The sequence below is a fragment of the Cnephaeus nilssonii genome (genome assembly GCF_951640355.1).
Source record: "Cnephaeus nilssonii genome assembly, chromosome: 15".
Lineage (NCBI taxonomy): Eukaryota > Metazoa > Chordata > Mammalia > Chiroptera > Vespertilionidae > Cnephaeus > Cnephaeus nilssonii.
This window is the reverse complement of record NC_137086.1, coordinates 53,388,407-53,415,504: the sequence shown is the minus strand read 5'-3', so window position 1 is coordinate 53,415,504 and position 27,098 is coordinate 53,388,407. Positions and strand designations below refer to the sequence as shown.

The following is a 27,098-nucleotide window of genomic DNA, read 5'->3' as shown; positions in this document are numbered from 1 at the left end:
CAGAAGGAAATGAGAGAGCAGTTCTGTGCCTGGGGGAGAACAGCATGCCTGGAGGACAACTGTGCAAAGGCCTCAAGGCAGGAAGAGACTGGGGTGTCTGGGGTGTCTGGGGTGTCTGGGGTGTCTGGGGAGCAGCAAGTGGGCCAGTGTGGCAGGAGCAAAGTAGGGGGAGTGGAGGAGATGAAACCAGGAAGGTGGCAGTGTGCCAGACGACATGGAGCCTGGTAAGCTGCGTAGACTCAGTGGCTAGGAGTAGTGGTAGCAAGGGAAGTCGTAGATATATTTTGAAGGTGGAGGCAATGGGATTTACTGATATATGGTGATTATGGAGTGTGAGTAAAAGAAACACATCAAGGAAGAGTCCTTGAACTCATTTTGGTCTGAGCACTGGTTACTGAGCTAGGAAAGGCTGCAGAAGGAGCAGGTTTAAGGAGAAATTAGAGGTGTTGGCCTAGTACAGCGGTCGCCAACCGGTGGTCCGGGGGCCACTGATGGTCCATGAGGTCCGAAAGGTTGGCGACCGCTGGCCTAGTAGACATCCAGATCAAGTTAGTTCAAGCCTGGATTTCTGGGAACAGAGCAGGGATGAGGATATACACTTGGGAGCTGTCCCCATAGAGGGATGGACCTTAAACCAATCAACCTGGATGAGGTCATCTGGGTGTGAGCAAGAACAGAGAAGAAAAGAACGGAGTCCTGGGACCCCCCCAATGTTTAAACATCAGGAAGTTGAAGAGAAGGAGGAGCTAGTGAAATAGAAGGGGAACCAATAAAGAGTGGAGACCCAGTGACCAAGTGAGGATGTGTTCACCAGCCTCGTGCTGCTGTTGCAAGTCTCATCGACAGACTAAGTCCAGGGTACGGATGGGTGACTGTATTATTACTTTATCAATAGCTTCTCTGGATGAATGGTATCATTGCAATCTACTAAAGAAAGGGTACCACTTTCAATGGTCAGTCGTTGAAAAACAATGTCATCTAATTGAAGGCAGCTGTCGTCCCTCACTCACAGTTAGGCTCAACTTGACCTCACACAGACAGCTGTGGTGGAAATTCAGCGGAACCAGGCGATGGGGTGTGGTGGGGAGCAGGGCTTGATAGGAGGTTGTGGCTGGAATTCCAGGAAGGCAGGTGGGGTCTGAGATCCCACAAAAGAGCTCTGGTCCCTGGGGAGCTGGCTCAGAGTCAGGTGAGCTTCTGACCTCAGACCAGATACAGGGGCCCATCCAGATGGTGACACCTTGAGCAGAATGAGGAAGCAGGAAGGGGAACCAGTTTTTGGAGCAAATGAGTATTTTTATGAATACCTTGATTTTCAGGGGGAGCTCTCTGCGAGCCCTGACCTGACACACCTCAGATTTGCCCTTCCCTCCCCCTTCCTTCCCCTTCTCCACATTCAGGAACCCCTCTCTGATTCCAGTCCCCTCACTTCTACCCAGTCTCCTTTCAGAAACCCCTCTGGTCCACAGGCCGCCCCGCCTGCCCCTCCCTCTCAGGATCCCTCACCCCACGGGTGTTCTCACACCCACCCTAGAACTGAGCCTGAATTCACAAACCAGCCATGACAGATACGTTTTGTTCTCTGAAATAAATCTCTAAATAGGCACAGCTCATACCTTCTGAAGCCACTGTCCCTTCTTATTACCCTGTTTTCTGATAACCTAATCGCTCCGGGCACTCTATGACCTTTAGAACGAGACCTGCTTTGCTGAAGGGAGTGTTTACATAAAAGACAGAGGGGGAAATGGATCAGGGCTCACCCCAGAGAAACTCCCAAGGATCACAGAGGTGGGGGTGGGGAGGACAGGGAGGTGAGGATCACAGAGGAATCACCCTCCTGAGCCAGAGAACTGTACACTTGGCATTTTATGGAGGGACAGTCTCTTTTTGTCATTTAGTTGTAATTTGCAACACTCTGTACAGTTCATGAGCAAAGAACAGAATGTTTCGCCTCAGGATGATTTGCCCCTAAGGGGGCCAACCAACAACCTTGGCCTTCTGAGCAAGGGCATTAACTGAGCCAATGGTGCAAGAAAAGAACGAACGGGGCGCAGGCCTGTGGGTCAGTGAGCTTGGTGGTCAGGGATGTGTGTGTCCAGGTAGCAAACTTCGGGGCCTTGGGTGCCCCTGGGGCAACAGTGCACCCTCTGCTTCTGTCACTTGATTCAGGCCATTGTTGACCACTGCCGAGGGGCTACACAGGCCCAGCTCGGAGTCCAGCTCAGAGGGGGTGACAGAAGAAGAATCCTTGACCCTGCCCTTGAGATGCCCATAGTTCTGTTGTGGCAAAGAGACATTTAAGAACTCAAGATCAGCTCGGCTGGTGTGGCTCAGTGGATAGAGCGTCGGCCTGCGGACTGAAGGGTCCCAGGTTCAATTCCGGTCAAGGGCATGTGCCTTGGTTGAGGGCATATCCCCAGTGGGGGGTGTGCAAGAGGCAGCTGATCGATGTTTCTCTCTCATCGATGTTTCTAACTCTATCCCTCTCTCTTCCTCTCTGTAGAAAATCAATAAAATATATTTTAGGAAAAAAAAAAAAAGAACTCAAGGTCAGCTCAGCTGGTGTGGCTCAATGGTTGAGTGTTGATCCATGAACTAGGAGGTCACGGTTCAATTCCCAGTCAGGGCACATGCCCAGGATGCAGGCTTGATCCCCAGGAGGGGTTGTGCAGGAAACAGCAGATCTCTTATCAGTAATGTTCCTCTCTCTCCCTCTCTCTCCCTCTCTCTCAAATCAATTTTAAAAAAGAATGCAAGGTCATTTAGAAGGTGAAGGGAAGATATTAGGGAAGTAGGGTGATGGTTTTGGAAGAGCAGGGTGCCTCAGCTTGTTGTGTGATCTTGAGTCTCCTTAACATCTAGGCTCCTCAGCTTCCCGAAGAAAAGAGGCCGTTGTTATCTGTCCTCTTCATTTCTGCCGCAGGCACCCAGTAGAATAACAGGTGGAGGGGCAGGGGAAGGGAGAGAGAACCAAGTGGGCCTGCTGTGGGACCTTTACCTCTGGTCGCCTCCTGTCCATTCTCAAGGAGTGTTCAAAGCAGGGGAGTTTCTCCTTCCTCACCCCAAGCAGGAAAGTTAAGCAAGACGTGCCCTGGCAGCCCTAGCCGGTTTGGCTCAGTGGATAGACCTTCGGCCTTCGGACTAAAAGGTCATGGGTTCAATTCCAGTCAAGGGCACATACCTTGGTTTCGGGCTTGATCCCCAGCCTGGTGGGGGTGCATGCAGGAGGCAACCAATCGTTGTGTCTCTCTCACATTGATGTTTCTCTCTGTCTCTCCCCGTCCCTTCCACTCTCTCTAAAAATGAATGGAAAAATATCCTTGGTGAGGATTAACAACAACGAAAAAGATGTGCCCTGGCTATGTGAGCTCTGATAATCAAAAATCCAATGATTAATCTAGCTTATCTCTGGAAAGATACACAAGAAGAAGCTGGGAACGCTGTTTTGCTCTGGGAGGAAAAAGGGCAGCTGAGCCCTGTGGGAGGGACACTTGTTTTTCTCCGTCTTATACTCTTTTATACTTTTAAAATTAAATACCATGTGATTGTAATATCTAACAGAAAGTAAATAGATTTCAAACTTAGAAATAATTCCAGGGATTCTAGGGTTTGGTTCAAGGCTGGGGCAGAGCCAGGAGCCGGCTTTACACTGGGTTTTCCCCTTTAGACCCCGCTTATCTGATCATGAGGGGTTGGCGAAAGGATAGACAGGAGAGTCAACAAACAGGTGTGGAGTGCCCTGCAGGCCAGGCCTTGCGTGTCCCTGGAGCCCCGTGTCCCTGGAGCCCCGTGTCCCAGCCCTGAGCCCTTCCAATGACAAGGTCACACCTGCCTCCCGTCTTGCCTCCGGCTCCACCGGTGGCTTTCCTGCCAGGCCGAGAGCGAGTCCGGGAGGGGCAGGTGCCATTGGTACGGGCTGTACTTTCCAGCACAGGACACGGTGTGCTCACCTGCCCGTGAGCCTGGCAGCCTGAGCTCACCAGCCTCAGAAGTTGCATCAGCAATGAGAACTGCTGGGAGGGCCGTGAAGATGTACACATGGCCACCCAGAGAGGGCCGGGCATGGCTGAGGAGAAAGGGAGGCTGGGGGAGATGGCAAGGAAGGCCTCCGTCAACCTGGGTATCAACAGGGAGGCCAGCGATGGCCACTGCCATTGGTCCTGGGCCAGACCTGGGGGCCCAGTCCTAAACCCTGCCTCAGCCCCAGCAGCAGCCAGCCCCCTGGTGCCAGCCAAGGTTGGGGTGACCAGGGAGCCTGTCTGAGTGAGCAGCTGAGGCCCAGGGGCTGCAACTCCAGTGCTCCGAGGACCTCCCCCAACCCCTTCTGCTCCCCAGAGCATTCCAGGCCTTCCCAGGCAGACCTGGCTGGAGCCTCTCCCCCAAATCCACAATCCTATTCTCCCAGCCTTTCCACCTTCTCCCCTTCTCCTTAAGGAAAGTGCCTCTGTCTAAATTGGGTCTCTGATGGCAAGCAAGCCTGCCTCTGGGAGAGCATGCCCGCGGGATGGGACTGAGGCAGCATGAGGATGGGGGAAGACTGTCTGCCAGGTAAGCTTCCTGGGCCGCAGCTCTTCATCTAGCACCCCCCCACCCACCCCCGATGTCACAGCATTGTCACTAGGATCCCTTGAAGTACTCGTTAGTCCTGAAAGCACTTTGTAAAAGGAAGAACACAGGTTGCCCATGTTATGCTGTTATCATTATTACCTACTTTAGTAAGTAGAAGCTGAATGGAACCTCATCCTGAGCCAGTGGTCGGCAAACTCATTAGTCAACAGAGGCAAATATCAACAGTACAACGATTGAAATTTCTTTTGAGAGCCAAATTTTTTAAACGTAAACTTCTTCTACCGCCACTTCTTCAAAATAGACTCACCCAGGCCGTGGTATTTTGTGGAAGAGTCACACTCAAGGGGCCAAAGAGCCGCATGTAGCTCGCGAGCTGTGGTTTGCCGACCACGGTCCTGAGCCAATGATGCCTCGAGGTCCTCGAGAAGGTGGTAGGGCCTTGACATTCCCACCTTGGGCCTGGGCACTCAGAGTGAGAGGTGAGGGCAGGTGGGGAAGGTCCACCTTTCTAATGGGCTAAGACAGTGGTCGACAAACTGCAGCTCGCGAGCCACAGTTTGTCGCTCTGTTGACTAATGAGTTTGCCGACCACTGGGATAGAGGCTTAATCACAAGGAACAACAACAGCCTGTAATTATTGGAATCGAGAATCTAGGTCAGTGGTCGGCAAACTCATTAGTCAACAGAGCCGCAGTTTGCCGACCACTGGGCTAAGACAGTCTGACCTCTTCCCAAAGAGGAAACGAGGCCCGACGGACATGGCTCAGCAGTTGAGCATCGACCTATGAACCAGGAGGTCACGGTTCGATTCCTGGTCAGGGCACATACCCAGGTTGCAGGCTTGTGAGATGTACAGGAGATAGCCGATCAATAAGTCTCTCTCATCATTGATGTTTCTATCTCTCTCTCTCTCCCTCTCCCTTCCTCTCTGAAATCAATAAAAAAATATATATGCTTTAAAAAGAAAGAAATGAGCTTGCATGGACAGAGCCTGAGAGCAGAGGGGTGCTCAGGCCCTTCATTTCCACTGGACAGGTCCCCGGAGGCAGGGCTCCAGGTCCCAGCACTGCTTACAGGCTGCGTGCAGGGGAGAGGGGTTGACTGGGAAATGCTCAGTGCCACCCCAGCCCCAAGCAGCATCTGCGCTCAGAGTCTTAGGCGGCCCTGCTGTGCCTCCAGAAGGAACAGAAGGAGAGACCCAGGAAGGCCCAGGCAGAGGGGAAGGAACAGGTGTGTTTTCTAGGGTGCAGTGCGATGCAAGAAGCTCTGAATGCTGGAGACAGGCTGAGCTCACCCAGCCCTGGCCTTGCATCAGCTGCAGAGCTGGCTCCCAGGCCCTGGGAATTAAGCAGGAGGCTCCCAGGAGCTTCTTGGCCTTGCCTCTTGCTCTCAGGGAGAGGGAGTCAAGGCGAAAGAGTCAAGCCTGGGCACCCCATTTCCAGGTCACCCAGCTGCCTCAGCTTCCAGCTTCCCAGGCAGCAAACAGCCTGTGTGATCAAGGGCAGACCCAGCTGAGGGCTTGGCGATTGCCCAGCCTGCCCAAGGTCTCCTTGCAGGAAGCTTCCTAATTTGGTGCTGTCTCCCAGGCCGATTTGGGGACTTTGGGGCTGGTTCCTCTCTGGCCCCTGACCTCACCTCTTTAAAAATGACCCTCTACCAACAGCTGCAGGTGCTGCAGACATGGGCAGGAAGTGTATGGGAGATTTCCACTGAGGCCTTTTATCGCACGCTTGATTTATTACTGATCCACCTCCGGGTTGGATGTGACAGGTCCCCGGAGGCAGGGCTCCAGGTCCCAGCACGGCTTACAGGCCGTGTGCAGGGGAGCAGAGCTGGCTGAGAAGTGCTCAGTGCCACCCCAGCCCCAAGGGTGCAGTGGGAAGCAGATGGACTCCTGGTTCTGTTTTCTCCCTTGAGGTTGAAAGCATCCATGAGAGCTGCCTGGCACCTCATCTGTCCCTAGATCCCCTTAGGCTGCAGACGTGTGTGCCTGGGGGAGAGACACCTGTTCTATGTGTAAGCGCAATGACAGTCCCCCATCTCCCCTCTTCCCACAGCTTCTTCACAAGGCGTGTGAACTTTCCCGTTCTCTGGAAAGCACCCATCGGCCCTCCTCATTCTCTGGCCAGGGCTCTCCTGCCAGGCTCCTGCTCAAGCCCACTGGGGCCTCAGTCTGTAACATACCGACAGCTGAGCTGTGGGCTGTGGGCAAAGAAAAGGAGGCCAGAAAAGAGGCCAGAGCAGAGCGCGCGGCTGGGGAGCAGGGACACAGGGCTCATGGGGGGCCTGGGGCCTGGGGCCTGGGCCCTGGGTCAGCCCCAACTTCGTGCTCTGGTCTCTCGTGGACTCGGTTTCCAAGTCTCCCTCAATTCCTTTCCATCTCCAGGCCTTAGCCCCAGCTAAGGTGGTGCTAGAGAAAAAAATGTACATAACCCCCACCCCATCACAGACTCCTCTGCCCTCCCCAGCCTTAATTCCCTCATTTATAACCCGAGGAGACAGGACCAGCTCCCAGCTCAGTTGTCGGAAGAGTCTATATCATTGTTTTGGCCAGAACTTCCATTTCTTTGGATGATCTCCCTCTACCCAGCCCCCACGCTGGTGTTTATTCTTGTGTTTTTGTTCCTGGTCTCTGACCCATCTGTCCTTCTAACTTCCAGGCCTGCTTGGAGGCTGGGCTCGGTCCATTCATTATCTCATGACAAACATCAGGCGATTCAACACCCACATTTGCCTTTTATAAACTGTCCTCCTGGGTTATCATTTGATCCAGAGTACACTGCGGATGGATGGGGCCCTCTCCCAAAGGAGCATGCAGGGGAGTTCAGCTGAGGGCCCGCCTTGTGGGACTGAGCAGAGCGGAGAAGCTGGGGGGGTGGAGATAGGGATTGAGGGGGAGGCAGGCCGGGCTGAGACACAACCCCAGCAGTGTACTGGCCCAGGGCCCTGAGGATCTTGGAATATTGGAACTGGAAAGGCCCTGGAGGTTTTACAGGCCACCACCCTGCCCCTCCACGCCATTTTGTTTGTTTATTTGTTTGCTAATCCTCATTCAAGGATGTTTTTTCCATTGAGTTTTAGAGAGAGTGGAAGGGAGGGGAGAGGGGAAAGAAAGAGAAACATCGATGTGGGAGAGATGGGTGGGGATCAAACTTGCAACCCAGGCACATGCCCTTTATCGGGAATTGAACCAGCAACCATTTGGGGTGGGGGGGGGGGGACGGCGGGGGGTTGACCAATGCTCTATCCATTAAGCAACACTGGCCGGGGCCCACCCCATTTTAAAGATGAGGCCCAGCAAAATCAAGTGACCTGAAAGAAAGTATATATTAATACCAAAAAAGGAGGAAGAATTTGACTTCCCTTTAAAGAATGGTCCTTTGCTTCAGGAAAAACTCTCCTCGGGTTGTATTTTTCTGTTTTCGTCACGGACTGGCGACATCGTCATCATAGTCATGCTTGTTCTGAGAACCAGATTTGGAAACCACGATCCTAAAGTCCTGCTCCTGACACCCCTTTTTCTGCTCAACCAGATTTGCAAAAGAAAGAAAGGAATATCTGGGAGAATTTAGATCAAAATCAATTTTATTTTATGCTGATTGGTTGATTTAGAGAGAGGAAGAGAGAGATAGATAGCAAGAGAGAGAGAGAGAGAGAGAGAGAGAGAGAGAGAGAGAGAGAGAGAGAGAATTTGTTGTTCCACTTATTTATGCATTCATTAGTTGATTCTTGTATGTTCCCTGACCGGAGAAGGCACCCATTTCTTAGGGTATGGGTACAATTCTCTAACCAGCTGAGCTACCCGGCCCGGGCTGTCAAAAGCAATTTTAAAACGACCTCCGTGTCTCCATAAATATAATGGCCAGCAGGCCAGCAGGATCATCATTGCTCACAATGGGGTGCAGGCAGGATCTCTGCCCAGGGGCCGTGGACCAGAGCCAGGACTTACTCCTTGTTGAGCAGACCGAAGTAGGTAGGTAGGTAGGTAGGCAGGTGGCTGGCTCCTCTCAGATCCTTGGCACGTGAGGAGGATTCTGGGAGTATTGATTCTGGGAAGACAGTGAGTATGCAAGGCCCTATCCCAGTGGAGAAGGGCTGCTTTTCTAATATCCCCCAAGTCCTTAGAGAGTGGGAATGAAGGGAGGGGAGGGGAGCCCTTCATTAGGTGTGGAGGAGGAATGAGATGCTAGGTTGGTGCTTGGCACAGAGTATGCGCTCAGTAAATACTAGTGAATGATGTGTGGTGTAGTTTATGGTGGGTTTAGAGCCAGCCAGACAAGTCTGAATTCTGGTTCCACCACTATCTCTGTGCTTCAGGTAACTCCTTTAATGGCCCCAAACTTCAAGGTCACAAGTGCCTGTACCAAGCAGGTGTCCTCTTTAAACATAGCAGAGGCCATACTCCCACCAGTTTAGACCAAAGAAAAAATTTCTAGCTCTCACTGCTGGGAGGAGTCCGATGGCAAAAGCTGGGATCTTGGAGCAGCACTCAGTGTCTCCAGGACCATCTTCCTCCTGGTCTGGGCCTGCCCTCTGCAGACTGGCTCTGTCCACGCGGTGAGGAAGGTGGCCATTTGCAGCCCAGCCTCAGGTTTGGAAACGGGGTCTCTCTCTCTCTCTCTCTCTCTCTCTCTCTCTCTCTCTCTCTCTCTCTCTCTCTCATTAATCAGTCCATCTCAAAGGAGGCTTTGATTGGCCCTGCTTTGGTCCTAGCCAGAACTAGGTCACATGCCTGGTCCAATGGAGGGAGAAGTGGGTGGTGTTCCCAGGAAGAGGGGAATGGGAAAATCAGGCGGGCAAACAACACAACAATCACAGCACCTGTAATACCTAGAGGTCGCATGTATGTGTGTTGTGTCGGGGAAGCCCAAGTCCGGAGGAGCCCCTGAACATGGCGTACGCAGGTGGGACCAGAGCCAGGCTTGGCCTATTTGCAGTTAGCATTATTACCAGGTGCGAATCATTTGGCTCCACTAGAGATATGTCAGGCTCCGAGTTAGACTAAGTGCATCTCGTATATATCTTGTCTCATTCTCACAACAACCCTGAGAAATAGATATTATTAGCCCCATTTACAAGTGAAGAACAGAGGTTAAGCGAGGCGAGCCATGAGTGACTGAGGCAGATTCAAGCTTTGACTCCAGAGCCCAGGTTTTCCCAAGGTCAGGCTGCCTCTTTAGAAACCAGAGTTGAAAGCTTGCTAGAGGGTTGCGCTGAGTACACTCTGGCCCCAGCAGGTGTGGTCTTCCCAGGGTAGGTGACCATGGCTCCACGGCCACCCTGCTACATGCTTCCTCGGCTCTTCCCACTCGTACGCGTCCTTCCCAGCCAATGGAGACAGGTAACCACGCTGAGCAATATATGGGTTTCTTCACCAAGTCCAACACTTGACCCCCCAGTTGGTGACCCTGCTTAGACTTTTCTAGAGTTTGGCCTGCCGGGTGAGAGGAAATGGGAATGAGATGTTCGGAGGGACACTGGCCTGGCAAACAAGCACGGGGTGTCATCTCTCCCCTGAATCCCAGAACGATCTGCAGTTGCTAACTGTCCTCCCGGCCTCTATGCTGCCCTCAACCCATCAGCACTTCACAGCTAGAGCAATCCTCGTAAAACACCATCCTCCCGCACCCAGCCCTGCTCAGAGCCTCAATGGCTCCCCTGTGCCCACACTCATTAGGGAGGCCTCCCAGGCTCCTCCAGACCTACCCCCCCACCCCCCACCCCGCAACTTCTGCAGCTTTCTCACCCACCACTGCCCCTCACACTTGGGAAGGCAACACACTTGGAAAAATAGGATAGCACAAACCATATGTGGTTATTTAGATTAATTACATTATTCTTAAAAATTCATCTCCTCAGTCACACTAGTCACATTTCAAGTGCTTGATAACCTCCTGTGGCTACAGTATGGATGTGGACGTAGAACGTTCCCGTCATCACAGGAACTTGTACTGCACAGCACTGGCGTCCACATTTCTCTACCAAGAAAACCCTAATCAAGGAATGCTATCAGCTTTAAAGGAACCTAGAGTACACTTGACCTGTTCTGTGGCTCCGCAAATATTTGGCACCTCCTATATTCCCCAGGCCCTGGTACACAGCAGTGGGAGAAGGAGGAGTGGGTCCTTTCCTGGAAGTGAAAAGGCCATGGCCAGGGAGTGTCGGAAGTGCCTGCGCCCAGAAGGGGGGGTGGGGGGGGGGGGAGCCATGAAGGCTTCCTGGAAAGGGGGACACCTGAGCGCAGGACTGTGGACTGAGGAGGCAGGACCCAGGCTGTCACTCTCCAGACCACGCTCTTTTTGGCATCCAGGGTCCCTTTGGCATTCACTGTCCCCACTGACTGGACTGCTCCGTCTCTCTTGTTCCCCAAGGAGGGAAGGCATGGAGGCTAGTTCCTTCAAGTTAGTCCCCCAGCTGGGACCAAATGGGTCCTTGAGGGCCACCCCACCTGGGCCAGGCTGGGGAAAGTGCAGAGAGAGGCCACTCCCACCAGGACCTGTAGCGCCAGGGCAGTGGCGGTGAGAAAGCTGCCCAAGGAGGGAGGCTGTCTGGGGGTCGCTTATCCACCCTGCTTCCGGCACAGCCCCCAGCTGCGAATCCCCTCCCTGCCCGGTGCCGGCTGCCCCATCCTGCCCCTCCTCCTGGTGCCCTGGTAGGAAACTACACCCCTGCTGCGACTGGAAAGTGGCAGTTCGTGAGCCGAACTCACCACCTTATTTGGAAGAGAGGAGCTAGCGTACTGCCCAGCAGGCCCTGGACAGTCCTGTCGCTTTAGGCGGAAAGCCTCGCTTAACCCCCTAACCCTGGGGTAACTGGAAGGGCCTGTCTTCACCCCCATCACAGAAATCATCAGGGTAATTTGCAGGAGCCATAGGTAACACAGCGGCACCCTTCATCGCCCTGTGGCCAGGCTTGGCCCGAGATCGCCCCCACCGGCCCCCTCGCTCCCCGCCTCGCACTAGCACTCCGCGCGCCCCCTCCTGCGCTCCCCAGGGCTCTCGCGCTCCCGGCCCCTGGCTTTCGTGGGGCCCCGCGCCTCCCGCGCCCAGTGCCCGTCGGGAGGCAAGGCCGGGCCGCCGTGGGCAGAGGGCGCGGGCCCGATGAGCCAGCCCGAGCGTGGGGCGGCTCTGAGCGCCCTTTGTTTCTGCGGAGTCACAGTCACATGGCGCTTCCGGCACCGGGTGTTCCCGGGCTCCGCGCCAGGCGCGCGCGCCCCCACCCGCCGCCTGCCTTTCCCGGAGCCCCGGGCCCTGGAGCCTGCTGGGCCTGGCCGCCGAGCGCCACCGCGGAGCCAAGCTTTTTCCTCCTAGGCCTGGTGGGCCCAGGATCCAGGGGCTTCCTGGGCCCGCCTGTCTCCCTGGGGTAAGCTGGGGTGGACAAGTACTTCTTTTAGAATGGAGTGGCAGAGACAACCCCGAGCCTCGCTCCCTTCCCTCTCCCACCACCAAACAAAGCTAAACAAAACCGGCCACCCAGGGGCTGGCCTCCCTCCTCCTCCACACAGACCATCTAAGGGCAAAGGCCCGGTCAGTGTGCAGAAGTGGGGGCTGGCCGCCCCTGCTCTATCGCTGCCAGGCCAGGTCTGTGCCCTGGGACATTTGAGAACCTCGGAGCCTCACAGAGGCCACCTCTGCTTCGCTCAGCAAATTCAAGAATTTATTCAACAAATATTTATTATATTTATTTTAAATATATTTTTATTGATTTCAGAGAGGGAGAGAGGGATAGAAACATCAATGATGAGAGAGAATCATTGATTGGCTGCCTCCTGCACGCCCCCTACTGGGGATGAGCCCGAAACCCCAGGCATGTGTCCTTGACCAGAATCCAACCCTTCCGCAGGCCGACGCTCTATCCACTGGCCAAACCAGCTAGGGTTCAACAAATATTTATTGAGAGCAAAATAGTGCAGGGCAACCAAGTCCCTCCCAGATGCCAGCCCTGTGTGAAGCCCCCAAAAGAGGATTCTCTTTGTGTCCCAGCAGTGCCCGGCTGTCCCCGAGAGGCTCAGGTTCCCTGAGCAGGCCTTCATCCAGAGCAGCTTGGGAGGCCCTAGTAACAGGCTGGACACGGCCATTCCTGGGGGCTGGGACCCGGGCCTGCCTGACCCTGCTCCCCAGCCTCGGAGAGGCAGCAGAGAGCACACGGCCAGGCTCTGGGTGAGCATGGCATGGCGTCTCAGGACCCTTTCTGATTCTGGGCAACCTTTCCCGATGCCTCTCATCTGGGCCTGCAGAGACTGGGACAAGGGAGGAGGAGGGCCTGGAGGGGTGGAGAGAGGGAGACAACCTAAGGTGGACAGAGGGATGGGTCAAGGAGCAACTGATGGGGCCAGAGGCGGGTGTGGGCGTCCGCTGGGTGTCAGGGCTTGGTGGGGAAGAGCAGACAGGTGAGTTGCCGGCTGCCACTGTGTCTGTCCACGAGGGGCAGGGGGTGCTGCATGTAGTGCTGGACCATGGCCGCCACGGAGGAGAAGCGCTGCATGGAGAGGCAGGCACCATGAGGCCCTGGGGCTCATGCTGGGAGAAACGTCCTGAGGGAACTGCCGGCCTCTGGGGAGGGGGCTTGTTGACATTTTAAAAAACACATTCCTTCCCGTTTGTCTCGTGAGGTTCCACTGCCATTTTGCTACCCAATTCCAAGCCTTGCGCAACGGTCCTGTGACTACACGCATGGGCATGTTGTTGGCCAAGTCGTATTTCCAAGGCCAGATGGCAATAACTCTGGGGACCTGCCCCTGTCCTCCCGCATGCGAGCCGAGTGGCGGGTGGCTGTCTCTAGTTTGCAAGTGCTGGGCACCAGCTGAGTCCTGGACTACCTGAGCCCTGCCTCCTCCCAGCTGGTTCACTACCCCACCTGGGCCCTGTGCAGACTGAGACAAGCAGGAGGCAGTGCCTCCCCCAGAGGGAGGTGGGCCTCTGGGAAGGGGTTCAGGTCACTGGCCATTGTCATGTCCACCCACCACAGAAAAATATAGAATGAGGGTTTTCCCCAGGCAGATACTCCTGGCGGGCCCAGGGTACCTCTCTGCTGTGACCTTGTTGCCCTTTGGACCCCTGCCTCCCCCAGCACCCACCTCCTCGTGGCTCCTGCCCTCCCGGCCCAGGGCATAGTGGCGCCCACCATCCAGCCGCCGGATGGGAATGTTGAAGACCCGGCCGTGGAGCAGCACTGCCAGGGTGAGGGGCTGGGAGCCACGAGGTCCCGAGCTGGGGCGCACGGTGTAGGCCCCGTCCTGTGGAGGAGACCCGTCCATCAGCCTTGCCTGCCAGCTGTCCACCTGCAGCCCTGACCCTCGGTGGCCATCCCCCAGCCCTCACCCTGCAGTCCCTGCCTGCTCAGCCAGCCACAGCCCCTGAGCAGAAGGGGTTTCTGAGAGGCCCGGGGTGGGGGGGCTCTAAGGTTGCCCACCTTTTGGCATCGGAGCAGGGCACTCTCGACAGCATGACGGTCACAGTTCCCTGAGTACCACGGCTGACCCAGCAGGCTGCCGTCCTGTGCACACACGCGTACACACACACACACACACACACACACACACACACACACAGAAGCTCAGAGATGTGTGTGTTGGGGCACTGGATGGGGGTGGGGAGCAGAGAACCCCATGGGTAGTGATTGGTGTTCACAGCTGCCTTCCCAGACTGAGTCTGTGCAAGCTGAACACAGATATGCTGGTGCTGGTACCCAGGCCGGTGCCACATGCACGTGTTCCTTGCAATGGTGGACACCGGCCCGGAGGGGTCCTCGCAGGCCTCTGCCCCGCCCTCCCCCAGCCCCCCCTCACCTCCGCAGCTGAGCTTCTTCCGGTGGGGGCTGCAGAGGAAAGAGAGGAGCTCCTTCCTGCTGGGAGCAGATTACAGAGCTGGGCTGGGAGGGGTTAGACAAAGGAGGCTTGGAGCGCAGCTGCAGGGGTGGGGGAGGCTGCAGGGGGATGTGCATAGGGCTGAAACCCAAAGCAGGGCCCCCGGCCTGTCACCCCTCCTCTCCTCTCTTGGGCTCTGGTAGGACCCACCAGGTAGGCCACGCGTGACCTCCAATCGAGGGGTGATCTTGAGGTACACGCTGGGAGCTTCCTGCTTTGATGCAGACCCTGGAAAATGGCCACTGGAATCAGAGCTGTCGGGACCCCCTCAGCAAAGTGGGGTGTGCCGGGCTGTGGCTGGGATGGGCCGGGGCAGGACTCCTGGGTTCTCACTGAAGATGCCTGTACTCACCTTTGGAGGTGGCGTTCGCTGCTCCCTGGGACATAGGAGGTCTGGTCAGGAGAGACTTGGCTTCTCTGGGCCTGAGGTCCCACCCTGAGCCTCCCTCCCTCCCAGCTCACTTCCCCCCAGAGCAGCAGCCTCTTACAGCCGGAGCTTCCTGGGGGGCCATGGGGGGCCTGCGGGGAGAGAGTTGGGAAACAGCTCAGGGTCTTTACTGCCTTCAAAGTGAAAGACCCAGGCAACCCAGAGACCCCAGGGCCAGGGCTGGGGAAGCCCGAGTGCACCTCTCTCTCTCTCTCTCTCTCTCTCTCACACACACACACACACACACACATGCATAGGCACACGCACAGGCACACACACACATGCACAGGCACACACAGAGACACACAGGCACACAGGCGTGTACGCACACACACAGGCACACACAGGCACACAGGCGTGTATGCACACACACAGGCACACTACACACATGCATGCACACAGGCACACGTGCGCGCACACACACATACACACCCTGGTAGGCACTCACCTGGGCACTGCCGATGTCCTTGGCAGAGGGGCTGGGGGCATCAGGACTTGGGAGCTCAGAGTCTGAGGCCGGGCAGGGACTGAAAGAGAGGGCAGGCCCCGCTGGGCTGGGAAAGGCCCCGGAGGGGCTGACATGGCCGGGCCTGCTGCTTCCCTGCAGCGGCCTTTCTGGGAGCCTTCCAGCCAGGCAGGCGGCAGCTGGGAAGCCCACACACAGTGCGGCTCTGCTGGTGCCTCCCTGGTGGCCACAGCGGGGCCAGCCTGCACCAAAGGTGGAAGCGTGTGTGTCCCTGTGTGTGTCCATGGGTGTGTCTGAGGCAAATGTGTGTCGCTGGGGTGGTGAGAGACGAGGGAAGAAAATGGAGTCAGGAGCTGGGGCCTCAGTGGGTTGGATCTGGGGAGCAGGGAGGTGTTCACCTGAACGGGGCTCACATTCCAGGTAGATGCCCTCTTCACATTGCTTCGCAGAGCCTGGCACCTAAGACAGAGAGGGCTGTGTGGGCCCAAGGGTGTGACAAGTGAGTGGGAGGGAGGGCAGAGCATCACTGGGGTGGGGGTGGGGGGACTATTGGCTCCTCACTTCCCCTCACAAGGTGAGCCTCTTTCTGGGAGCCAGCTGGAATGATTAAAATTGCTCCTTTGCCTGGAAGGGGGCACCCTACAGGCCGAGCTCTCAGAGAACGGGGTGACCAGGAGGAGCTGTGGCAAGGCCCTCCCCGGGAGCTCTGAGGAGCACCCTCAGGACCACTGTGGCCCACAGGGAGGGAGTCAGCTCTGGGCCCTTTTCCTCGGTTTTAGGGACTTTTCCTGGCCCTCCCAGGCACTCCACCCCAACCCTGCCAACTTCCTAGCGAGAGCCCTAGGGTGTGGGGGGAAGGAGGGGCTGCTCACCACTCGGGCTGGTGCGCTCAGCTCTGAGGGGAAAGGAGAGGACCATCAGTCAGAGCGGAGGGGGAGAGGGATGGAGTGAAACCTCGGCTGGAGCGCCTCTGAGGGTGTCCCCGGAGCCAGCACTGCAGTCCCCGTGCAAAGCCCCCCTCTCCACGTTGCCTCGCTTCACAACCCAGGGTGTTAGCTGACTTGACCTCCCAACCCATTTGCCAGGCTTGGCTCCAAATGACATTGGGCTGTTCCGAAAATCAGAACCCCTCAAGGTCATGAAGGTTTACCCACCACTGAGCAGTAGAAAAACTAGTAACTGTGCCTCAGGGTTGCTGTCTGACCTCGGGCAGGAGGAGGCTGCCCCGCCTGGGGCCACTTTCAGACAAAAAGTGCTGGCCAGGCCCCTCTCTGACAGCCAGGCTGTGGGGTCACAGGCCTGCGGGCAATGACCTTGGGGGAAAGTCCCTGGGCAGAGGTGGCAATAATGACATGAATGGAGTCAGAGACTGCTGGCCAAAGGGCCCTTGGAGGGGGGATGGCATGTGTCTCCGCAGCGAGGGACCTCCGGGCAGAGGAGGCCACCGTGGTGCCCCGCACCTGACCCGGAGACCACGTGGGCTCTGCCTCTGTGTGATCTCAGGCAGAGCATTTCATGTCTGGGACCTCAGTCTCCTCAACTGCCTGCCTTAGCGGGTCGGCAGGTGAAAGTGAGGGACAGCGGGGGGGTGCAGTGACCAGGGCCAGCATGAGACCACCGGACGGCAGCTAACTCTCCCCCTGTGGGGCCGGATCGCCCTTCTCAGGGCAGGGGAGTGCGGGCCCGGAAAGAGAGAGGGCATCCCCGTTACCTCGCCTCCCAGAGGACTGGCCCTGCGTCACGGCCTCCCGCAGGCTCAGGGCTGCCATCAGCTGTGGACACAGGAGCCGGGAGGGAGAACCGGTGGGTGGGGTGGGAGGGGAAATCGAGGCATGGGGAGGGCAAGGATGCTAGGGCAATGTAGACCTGCGCCGCTTAGAAAACCCTGCAGCCCAGAGCTAATAAGGTACAGAGGGGCCGGCTCTTCCCTGCGCCTCCTCGATGCCCGATGCCGAGGCTGTCTTTGTTGTCAATCTCTCCCTGTTTTCCTTTTGATTCCAATAACGTAAGTGCTGAAAGCGGCAGCTTTCAAAGTCCATAGCAGGATCTCGAGAGCTGGCGGCGATTGGCAGCTGAGCAGGGGGGTTTCTTCCCTCTCCAGGCAGGGAGGGGTCCTCAGGCCCCAGGGTCCAGGAAGGGGCGATAGCGCCTCTCTTGTCTCCCCCGCCTCCCCCCCCTCCCCGGGCGGAGTCCTGGGTGGTGCTGACTGGGAGGGTGGAAGGGCCAGGCAGGTGGAGAAGCGGCTGCTCACAGGGCGTGGGCTTCTGATGCAGCTTATTTTTCAGGGGCCTCTGGAGTGCAGATGTGGGGGGATCTTGCAAATGAGATGCCTCTTAGATTTGTTCACTGGGAAATGGTAGCCTGGGATGGGGCGGTGGGGCGGGTGGGGCGGGTGGGGAAGGAGGGACTTGGGGGAGGCTGTTCACCATCGCGGGCCGGGGCCGGGCCTGGGGCTGGGGCTGCGGTGGCGGCGGAGACTTGGACGTGCCCAGGAGGCCAGAGTGATCTGGAAAAGACACCCAGCATTGAATCTCTAGGTTCCTCCCATGTAAATTCCCATTTTCCTCCCGTCCCCACCTAGCCTCTATTTCCTCCTCCCTCCCTCCCTGCCCTCCCAGCTCAATGCTTTCCCGACAGCCCCGTCTCCATGGCAACTGAAGGTGGCCAGCTTCCCTGCCCCCATCCGGCCCAGCCTGGAGAGGCTTGTGGGTGGGATGACAGGGGGTTCTCCTGGCGCCCCTGCCCTTGCTCTGAGATTGCTGGGATCTCAGAACCGGGGAAGGCCAGGCCCCAGGGACCAAGTCAGGCCTCAGGCCTCCTGCTTTCCCACTGTTGCCTTGGATACACTGCCCTTTCCCCCTCGTCCTCCCCCTCCCCTTTCCACTCTCCCTCCCCCTCCCCCGCTCCCCAGCCAGCTGAGGCCTCCCCTCACTGCTCAGCACAGATGGGGAAGAGGCCAGGCCTGGGCCTTCTTCCCTTGTGGGGACCCTCCTCCTGCCCTGCCCGGCCCCCCATACTTTCTGCCTCCACTTCCCAGTCCTCACCCAGGTACAAAGAGTCCTCCTCGGTGCCAGGAAGGTGGGCAGGGGCTAGATTGACGGGCAGAGCCCCACAGGGAGGCAGCTCATATTTATCCTCCTCTTCCTCCTCCTCCTCCTGGGCCTTTGGGACGGAGTGTGGAGCACAGGGCGGATGGAAGAAGTGCAGGAGGAGTGGTGCCCCCCCCCCGCCCCCGCTCCCCAACCCCAGGCTCAGCAGCTGGACTTACCCTGGGTCTCTGGGTCCCTGGGGCCGGCAGAGGAGATGGGCCGGGGACATCTGTTCCCCAAGCCGGAGAGTCTGGACGGGAGACTGATGAGAGGGCCCGTATCTCCTCCCAGCCCACCCCCTTTCCAGCACAATGACCTTCTCTCTCTCCCCAATATAATAAGCCACCTGCAGCTCCACAGTGGGCCTCAGTGCTTCACTCAGCTCAAAGGCCCATTCAGGGGGCCTTGTCACAGCAGCAGGGCGGACGGCAGAGGCATTTTGGGAACAAGGGCGCCTCCCAGCCAGCTGCCTGTTGCCCCTGGGCCTGTCCCCCACCCCAAGCACTCCTGATCCTGACCAGGATGCGGGGAGGCCGGGCCCTGGTGCCTTAGCGGTGCTGGACTGTGATGGCCACAGGTCGGGGAGAGGCCACTCAGGGAGACTCACATCCCAAGGGACCCTGTTCTGCTGCGCCCCTTTTGCCCACCGTGTCACTTACCTGCACATTTGGGGGGTAAGAGGGGTGTCTTCAACCTGTAATCAGACTGTTGTCAACTCTGCCCAAGGGGCCCTTGAGTTCTCATCAGCCAGACATGCACACCCATGACAGTGTGGATGGAGCCCCCTGGAGCTGTGTGACAGCCGCTTGGGACAGGGCAGCAGGGGTTAGAATCCGGGGGCAGAGCTAGTGTCCCGGGTACATAGCTGGATGAGTTGGTGCCCAAGGGAAGCCAGTCGAGGGTGAGCCCTCATGCTCACAGGGTGGTGGAGGCACAGGCATGGTCTGACCGGGTGGGTGGGGAGGCCCAGGCATAGCCAGCGCACCTCCCAGACGGCTCCCGGGACAGGGGTGGCGGGGTGGAGACGAGAGAGGAGCGGAGGGGAAGCGAGGCGCTGAGTACTCACCGGGGCTTGCTCTCCCTGAGCTTGTCCTGGAAAGAGGGGGTCAGGGGGGTGGTCAGTGCAGCTGGACGCCCCTCCCTGCCCAGAGTCCTGGGCCCCCAGGGGTGGGCAGGTCTGCGCACCTGGGGCTGCCCCCAACCAAGTCTCACCATGGCCAAGGTGAAGAAGGAGCTATGCTTCCCCGAAGCCCAGTCTCAGGCACAAAGGTCCTGGGGACAGGGGCCCTATTGTTCCGGCATTTGCATCTCATAAGCTCCTGGAAGGTGGGCCTGCCCGTGGCTTCCAACCCCAGACCAACTTCACCCCTGCCACTCCCAGGGCCCAGCCCCACTCCCCCACATGGCCTCCCCCACATGGCCTCCCCCGCTGTGGTCTCCAGCCCCTCTGCCCCACTGGAGGACAAGCTCTCCCCTCCAAAAGTATTTTTTTTAAATATATTTTATTGATTTTTTACAGAGAGGAAGGGAGAGGGATAGAGAGTTAGAAACATCGATCAGCTGCCTCCTGTACACCTCCTACTGGGGATGTGCCCACAACCAAGGTACATGCCCTTGACCGGAATCGAACCTGGGACTCTTGAGTCCGCAGGCCGACGCTCTATCCACTGAGCCAAACTGGTTAGGGGCAAAAGTATTTTTTAAAGAGAGAGAGAGAGAGAGAGAGAGAGAGAGAGAGAGAGAGAGAGAGAGAACCCTAGCCAGTTTGGCTCAGTGGATAGAGTATCGGCCTGCGAACTGAAAGGTCCCAGGTTTGATTCCGGTCAAGGGCACATGCCCAGGTTGTGGGCTTGATTCCCAGTGGGGGACGTGAGGGAGGCAGCCGATCCATGATTCTCTCTCATCATGGATGTTTCCTTCTCTCTCTCCCTCTCCCTTCCTCTCTGAAATAAATAAAAAAATATTTTTAAAAAAGAGAGAGAGAGAGAGAGAGAGAGAGAAAGCTCTCCCCTTCATGCCCAGCCCTGGAAAGTGAGGCCAGGGTTCTAAGGCTTCCTGCAGCTCTCTGATCCATTTCCCTCCTCCTGGAAGAGGCTCACACTGCCCTGAGATCAGCCAGACCAAGCCCTTTCCCAATTCACAGAAGACATGACATTAGTGGCAGATCCAATTAAAAACAGGAAACTGTCCTTGCAGACGCTTTTTTTTTAATGTTGTTGTATGTTTTTTAAATTGATTTCAGAGAGAGGAAGGGAGAGGGAGAAAGGGACAGAAACAGAAAAGATGAGAAAGAATCAGCTGCCTCATGCATGGCCCCGACTGGGGAACGTGCAACCCTGGGCATGTGTCCTGACCAGGAATGGAACTGTGACCTCCTGGTTCATGGGTTGACACTCCACTACTGAGCCCATACCGTGACGGCACAGACACTTTCCTTAAACCCTTTATTCCTGCTGTCATTTGCTGGTGATCAGTGATCAAGGAAACGGAGGTTAGTGAAAAGCTCAGAGGTATGCACTCCTATTTAATTTGACAGCTTCCTTTTCTGATGGATGTATTTGTTCCTTCAGTGGGTGTTTACTGAACATCCACTATATGCCAGGCACTGTTCCAGGTGCTGAAGAGAACTAAACAGGCAGGCATTACATGTGTATTTCCTCAGCTTCATGATGCAAGGACTAGTTTTATTCCTGCTTTTCAGATGAGGAAACTCAGTGTATGCGTCAGCTCGGGCTGCCATCACAAAATACCACAGACTTGTGGGCTTAAAATATTTTCTGTTCTGGAGGCTAGAAGTCCAAGATCAAGGTGTCATCGGGGTTGGTTTCTGGCGAGAGCTCTTCCTGGCTGGCAGACAATTTCTTGCTGTGTCCTCACATGGCCTTTCCTCTGAGCATGCAAGAGGCATCTCTGGTGTCACATCCTCTTATAAGGACAACAGTCCTATTGAATCACGCCTCATCCCCATCACCTCGCTTAACCTTAAGTACTTTCCTACAGGCCCTATCTCCAAATGCAGTCACATTGGGGGTTAGGGCGCCAATGTGTGAATTTTGTGGAGACACCATTCAGTCCACAGCCCTGAGAGGCTGAGAAGTTGAGTGTTGAACATGGGATTCAACCCAAAGTTTTCCCAGCCCAGAGCCTGTGTACAAACAACTGAGCCATCCTGTACCTCATCGAGGATTGGGTCCTGGCCCAACTTTCCTGTGATGGCCTCACACGCGGCGGAACTTGCGGGCTCCCCGAAGGAGCCCGTGACTTCCAGGTGCTCTGTTACCTGCGTGAATTGTAGAGCTTTGACTTCTGAGAAGTGTTGGGGTAAAAAGTAGGGCTGGAGCCTGGTGTCTAATTCTGTTTAAAGCAAGGAAGGAGGAAACACAGACCATGATCGTGAATGGAAGACTTTCCTGGGGCACTGTGACTTTCCTGTCTTTGTTATTTTGGGAAGGCCCTGGCTGTGGGCACAGAGGAGAAAGGAAGGCCATCTGCTGGCATCTTTGGGGGCCACGATGCTGAGGGCACTGGAGAGAGAGCACCAGGGCTGGCGCTGGCCACAGCCTTCAGAGAGGAAGACCAGGTGACTCCTGGGACCTGCAGGCAGCAGGGCACGGAGATGGCGAACAGGGAGCCATGTGGTGCCGTGGGCAAAGCTAAGAAAACAACAACAAAGAAAGAGCCCAGGCCTGGAGTCATGGAGTCTCCTCCCTGACCTTCACTCCCCACATTTGGACCATCAGGCAGGGGGCAACTGACCTCACCCAAGGAAACCTCCTCTGGGACCAGAGTCAGCAGGTGGAAGTCAGCAGGAGGCTTTCCCAGTGCACACTGCCTTCACCTGGGCCACACCTCCCTCTGTTCGGGGCTTTGCATAGGCAAATGCAGGCCCTGTGTGAGCAAAAGGGCCCCAGGCAGAGGATGGAATCCACGTCATCTCCAGGGGGTCACTGGCCTGGACAGGTCAGGGAGAAGGGAAAGGGCGGAGGCCTGCCTCACAGCACTGTGCCCGCAGGACTGCTGCTTGCTGATTGCACAGGCAGGCCTGGGCATCCTTTCTCCACCTTTGGCACAGGATTGCTTCGCGCACAACCATAACTATTGCCTTGGGATGAATTTCTAGAAGGAGAATTTCTGGAAACACACTTTAAAGGTTTCCGTGCTGCACTGTCTGACAGCACGTGACCGCCTGCTTTATGGTCCTTCAAAGCACATTTTTCAGATCTCCGGTACTGATCTCCACAGAGCGCAGCCCACCATTCACAGGCCCGGGGTGGTCTAAGTGCCTTCTAAGGAAACAGCTATCTAGAGCAGTATTTCCCGATTGGCAGGATCACAAGATTCACCGGGGGAGCTGTTAAAAGTCTTAGATGCCTGAGATCTTAAGAACTGGGTGCTGCATGAGAGAATCAGGGATCTAGATTATTTCTAACAAGCATCCTAGATCCATCTTGTGATTGGTCCAGCTTGAGAAATGCTGCTTTGCAGGAGTCTGAGAGGACGTGTCTCCTGGGACCTGAGAACCACATGCAGCCTTTAGCTCGCTGGGAACCCAGGGAAGGAACGTGACACAGACCCTGCTCTCAAGAGACCGCTGTGGCCCTAACCGGTTTGGCTCGGTGGATGGAGCGTCGGCCTGCGGACTGAAGGGTCCCGGGTTCGGTTCCGGTCAAGGGCATGTACCTTGGTTGCGGGCGCATCCCCAGTGGGGGCTTTGCAGGAGGCGGCTGATCGATGTCTCTCTCTCATCGATGTTTCTAACTCTCTATCCCTCTCCCTTCCTCTCTGTAAAAAATCAATAAAAATATTTTTTTAAAAAAAGAGAGAGACCGCTATGAGTGACGGAGAGGACAAACCCAAGGAGATGTTCATCTCTCTGGTCTCCCATGTCCTCTTCTGTAAAAGGAGATATTAATAAGGCGTTCCTCCTGGCAGGGATTGGGGGTGGGTCTGAGGGTCGAATGGGATGACAACTCGTGAAGCACACAGTGTGTGCACAGTAAACATCGAGGTGGTGCTGCCCTGGTCGAGGTCGTTGTCAGCAGACTGAGGAGGTGGTGCCCTCTAGCTGGGATCCCTGGTGTGAGCACAGCAGGAAGCCCTGTGAGGAGGGGGTGGTTTCTGAGGACCTGAAGGAGGACAGGTAAGCAGGCTGTAGCCAGAGGACTCCGAGGTGGGAGAGTGCACAGGTAGAGCAGGAGCAGCTGAAATGGAGGTGGCTGGACTGACTGCTAGAGAACTGGAGGGGACACCTGCCATTCCTCCTGGTCGCTGAGCATTGCCTACATCTGGGGCATCTCCATCTTATGAATCTTGCTCCCTGTCACAGAAACCAAATGAGGCCTTCCCAGCCTCCCTTGCAGCTGGGCTACAGGCATTCTACCAGTCAGATGCCCTCATGCAAGACTGAATCTGAAACATGCACCCAGAGGAATCCACCCTGGGAGAGGTGACAGCTATATTCTGCTCCCAGAGGCCGAGGAGGCTGAGACCCAGTGGTACCACCCAGGGCCTGGGTCCGTGGTGTGGGCACACGGGGTGTTTGTGCTCAGAGGCGCCTCCACTAGGCCAGCTCGGCTGTAACCCTTGGACATTGTTCCTGGCTGCTTCTCTGGCCCTCCTAGAGATGCTCTGAGCTACAGAATTATTATTATTATTATTATACGTTTTATTGATTTTTTACAGAGAGGAAGGGGGAGGGAGAGTTAGAAACATTGATGAGAGAGAAACATCAATCAGCTGCCTCCTGCACACCCCCTACTGGGGATGTGCCCCCAACCAAGGTACATGCCCTTGACTGGAATCGAACCTGGGACCCTTCAGTCTGCAGGCCGACGCTCTATCCACTGAGCCAAACCGGTCAGGGCTACAGAATTATTTTTGTTTAAATCCTCACCCGAGGATATGTTTTTACTGATTTTTCTTTTCTTTTCTTCTTCTTCTTCTTCTTCTTCTTCTTCTTCTTCTTCTTCTTCTTCTTCTTCTTTTTTTTTTTTTAGAGAGAGAGAGACAGAAAGAAACATTTGATCAGCTGCCTCCCGTATGCACCCCAACTGGGAATCGAACCCATAACCTTTCAGTGTACAATGCTCCAACTACCTGACCTACCCAGCCAGGGCCAGAATCCTTTTAATAAATTATTTTTCAGCCAAAACTAGCCGGGGCCGGTTTGTCTGTTTTCAGTTAAGAGCTCTGATTTAGAAAGCGCAGCATCAGCGAGATCGCCACGTGGACGCCAAGAGCCTACAGCGTGCAGCCAGGTGCATCTCCTGGGCAGGTGAGACCAGGCAGAAAGGTGTCACAGCTTTATCTTGCTATTCTCTTGAGACATTTTTATAAATTAAAATATCAGTCAATGCAGAATTTTTAAAGAAAAAAAAGAAGGACGGGAAGAAGGGAGGGTGACCTGGATTTCAAACGCGAGGAAGCTCTGGAAGAAGGATGTCCGTGGGGCAGGAGGGGTCCTGGCAGTGGGAGGTGAGGCCAAGGGCAGGGTCTGGGAGTGTGAGGCCACCACAGGACAGCCAGCTTTCCCTTAGCTAGGGGGGCGGGGGGAAAGGATGCTGAGACTGCAAGAATGGGTATAGAATCCCATTGTCCTAGAGCCGTGGTCGGCAACTGAGGCTCGCGAGCCACATGCGGCTCTTTGGCCCCTTGAGTGTGGCTCTTCCACAAAATACCACGGCCTGGGCGAGTCTATTTTGAAGAAGTGGCGTTAGAAGAAGTTTAAGTTTAAAAAATTTGGCTCTCAAAAGAAATTTCAATCGTTGTACTGTTGATATTTGGCCCTGTTGACTAATGAGTTTGCCGACCACTGTCCTAGAGGAATGGGGAATCTGCAGGGGCCAGGGGAAGGGGTGGGGTAGAAAGAGGGAAGGGAGAACTTTCTGAACAAGAGGTTAGGGCCAATTGGGTGGCATGGGACAGGCCTGAACAAAAGGGAGACCTGGGAGTAAGAACGAGGTCCTGGGAGGGATGAAGGAGAAGAAGTCCCTCAGGATATTTTTACCTGAGCAGATGGTCAAGGTCCAGTTGAACTTTGTCTGTGGTTGGGTTAGTTAATGTCAGGAACAATCCTTTCTTTAAAATTTGTTATTTATTTATCGATTTTAGAAAGAGAGAGAGGAAGGAAGGGAGAGAGCAAGAGTATGAGAGAGGGGGCGGGAGAAAGAGAAACATCGTTTTTTAAAATATATTTTTTTTATTGATTTCAGAGAGCAAGGGAGAGGGAGAGGGATATAAACATCAATGAAGAGAATCACTGATCGGCTGCCTCCTGCACACCCCTTACCGGGGATCCAACCCCAAATCCAGGCATGTGCCCTGACTGGGAATCGAACTGTGATCCCCTGTTCATAGGTTGATGCTCAACCACTAACCACAATGGCCAAGCAATTTGTTGTTTGTTTGTTTGTTTTGTTTTCAATATGTTTTTATTGGTTTTAGAGAGGGGGGAAGAGAGAAAGAGGGGTGGGGGAGAGAGGAGGGGGAAAGAGAGAAACATTGATGGGCTGCTGCCTCTCCAACAGGGGATGGAACTCGAAACCTGGCGCGTGCCCTGACAGACCAGGAATCGAACTGGCCATCTCTCGGTGCACAGGACCACACTCAACCAACTGAGCCACACCAGCCAGAGTGAAACATTGATTTGCTGTTCCACTCATGTATGCATCCATTGGTTGATTCTTGTGTGTGCCCTGACTGGGGATCAAACCCACAACCTTGGCATATTGGGGTGACGCTCTAACCAACTGAGCTACCTGGCCAGGGCTGTCAGGGACAATCTTGAAGCAAGGTGGTTGGCCATAGGGAGAGAAAGGGCCCTCCTGGGCTGATGGATGAAGGGGAATGTTGGGCTGGTTTAGCCAGAGCTGGCAGAGACCCCTCTTCCTCCGCAGCCCCCTCCCTCTCGGGCCCGCGGAGTCAGCTTACTCTGGTGGCAGCCGCAATGGGCGTTGGAGGACTAGAGGCCCAGACAAGCTTCCTAAGATGGGTCTCCGGCATGTTCCTCCCTGGTGCATGATCATTTTTTGCTGCAGCTTCAGAGTTTAGTAACAGATCCTCCCGCCATTTCCCTTGAAAGTGGACACACTTACCTGTTTTTCTGGAAGGCAGCACACTAGCTTTCAATAGAGTCCAAGGGTTAGGGTTGGGGTTGAAAGTTGAGGTTGGCTTTCTCTGGCCTCGAGGGTAAAGTGCAGAGGCTGGCACCACCCTGCTTCCCTCTGCCACTGCCAGGTGGTGTGCCTGTCCCACACCCCCTGCCCTTCCCTGTTCCGGAACCTTACTCACAGCAGACTGTCCTGTGGCAGCTCTGCCGAAAACCCTTAGTCACGGCCCCTGATCCCCTGGAGACCAAATGTCTCTTGTTGCCTCTTAAGCTCAGGCCCCTACCTTCTTCTCCCACCCCAGCTCCTCCATTCGCCCCCCGCCCCGTGGACTCACTCCTAGGCACCTTCTCTCTGTGGTTCCAACATGATTGGGGCTCCAGGTGGCCCATTCTGCGCCCTATTGACTTAAGGAAATTTCAGTTGGAAGAAATGTAGATCTTTAATCTTAATGTATCTCAAAACATAGTAAAAATAAAAAAGGACACACACATATATATATATTTGCTTCAAAAAAGTTTGCCACCCACCCCAAATCCACTCTCGTTATCCCTGCACCTGGCAATGCCCTCTTCAC

General features: G+C 55.6%; 1 protein-coding gene across 1 annotated transcript; it reads right to left on the bottom strand.

Moving 5' to 3' along the window:
- Positions 1 to 12,550: 12,550 nt before the first annotated feature.
- Positions 12,551 to 26,417, bottom strand: SH2D6 (SH2 domain containing 6; the record flags this gene model as incomplete). The annotated part of the gene is made up of 12 exons (XM_079791648.1): positions 12,551 to 13,047; positions 13,646 to 13,804; positions 13,981 to 14,064; positions 14,357 to 14,412; positions 14,585 to 14,662; positions 14,787 to 14,811; positions 14,923 to 14,953; positions 15,310 to 15,388; positions 15,726 to 15,786; positions 17,754 to 17,833; positions 18,372 to 18,489; positions 26,346 to 26,417. 12 exons carry the CDS (start codon positions 26,415 to 26,417, stop codon positions 12,931 to 12,933), a joined length of 960 nt encoding a protein of 319 aa, XP_079647774.1. The 3' UTR covers positions 12,551 to 12,930.
- Between the last annotated feature and the right edge of the window lie 681 nt (positions 26,418 to 27,098).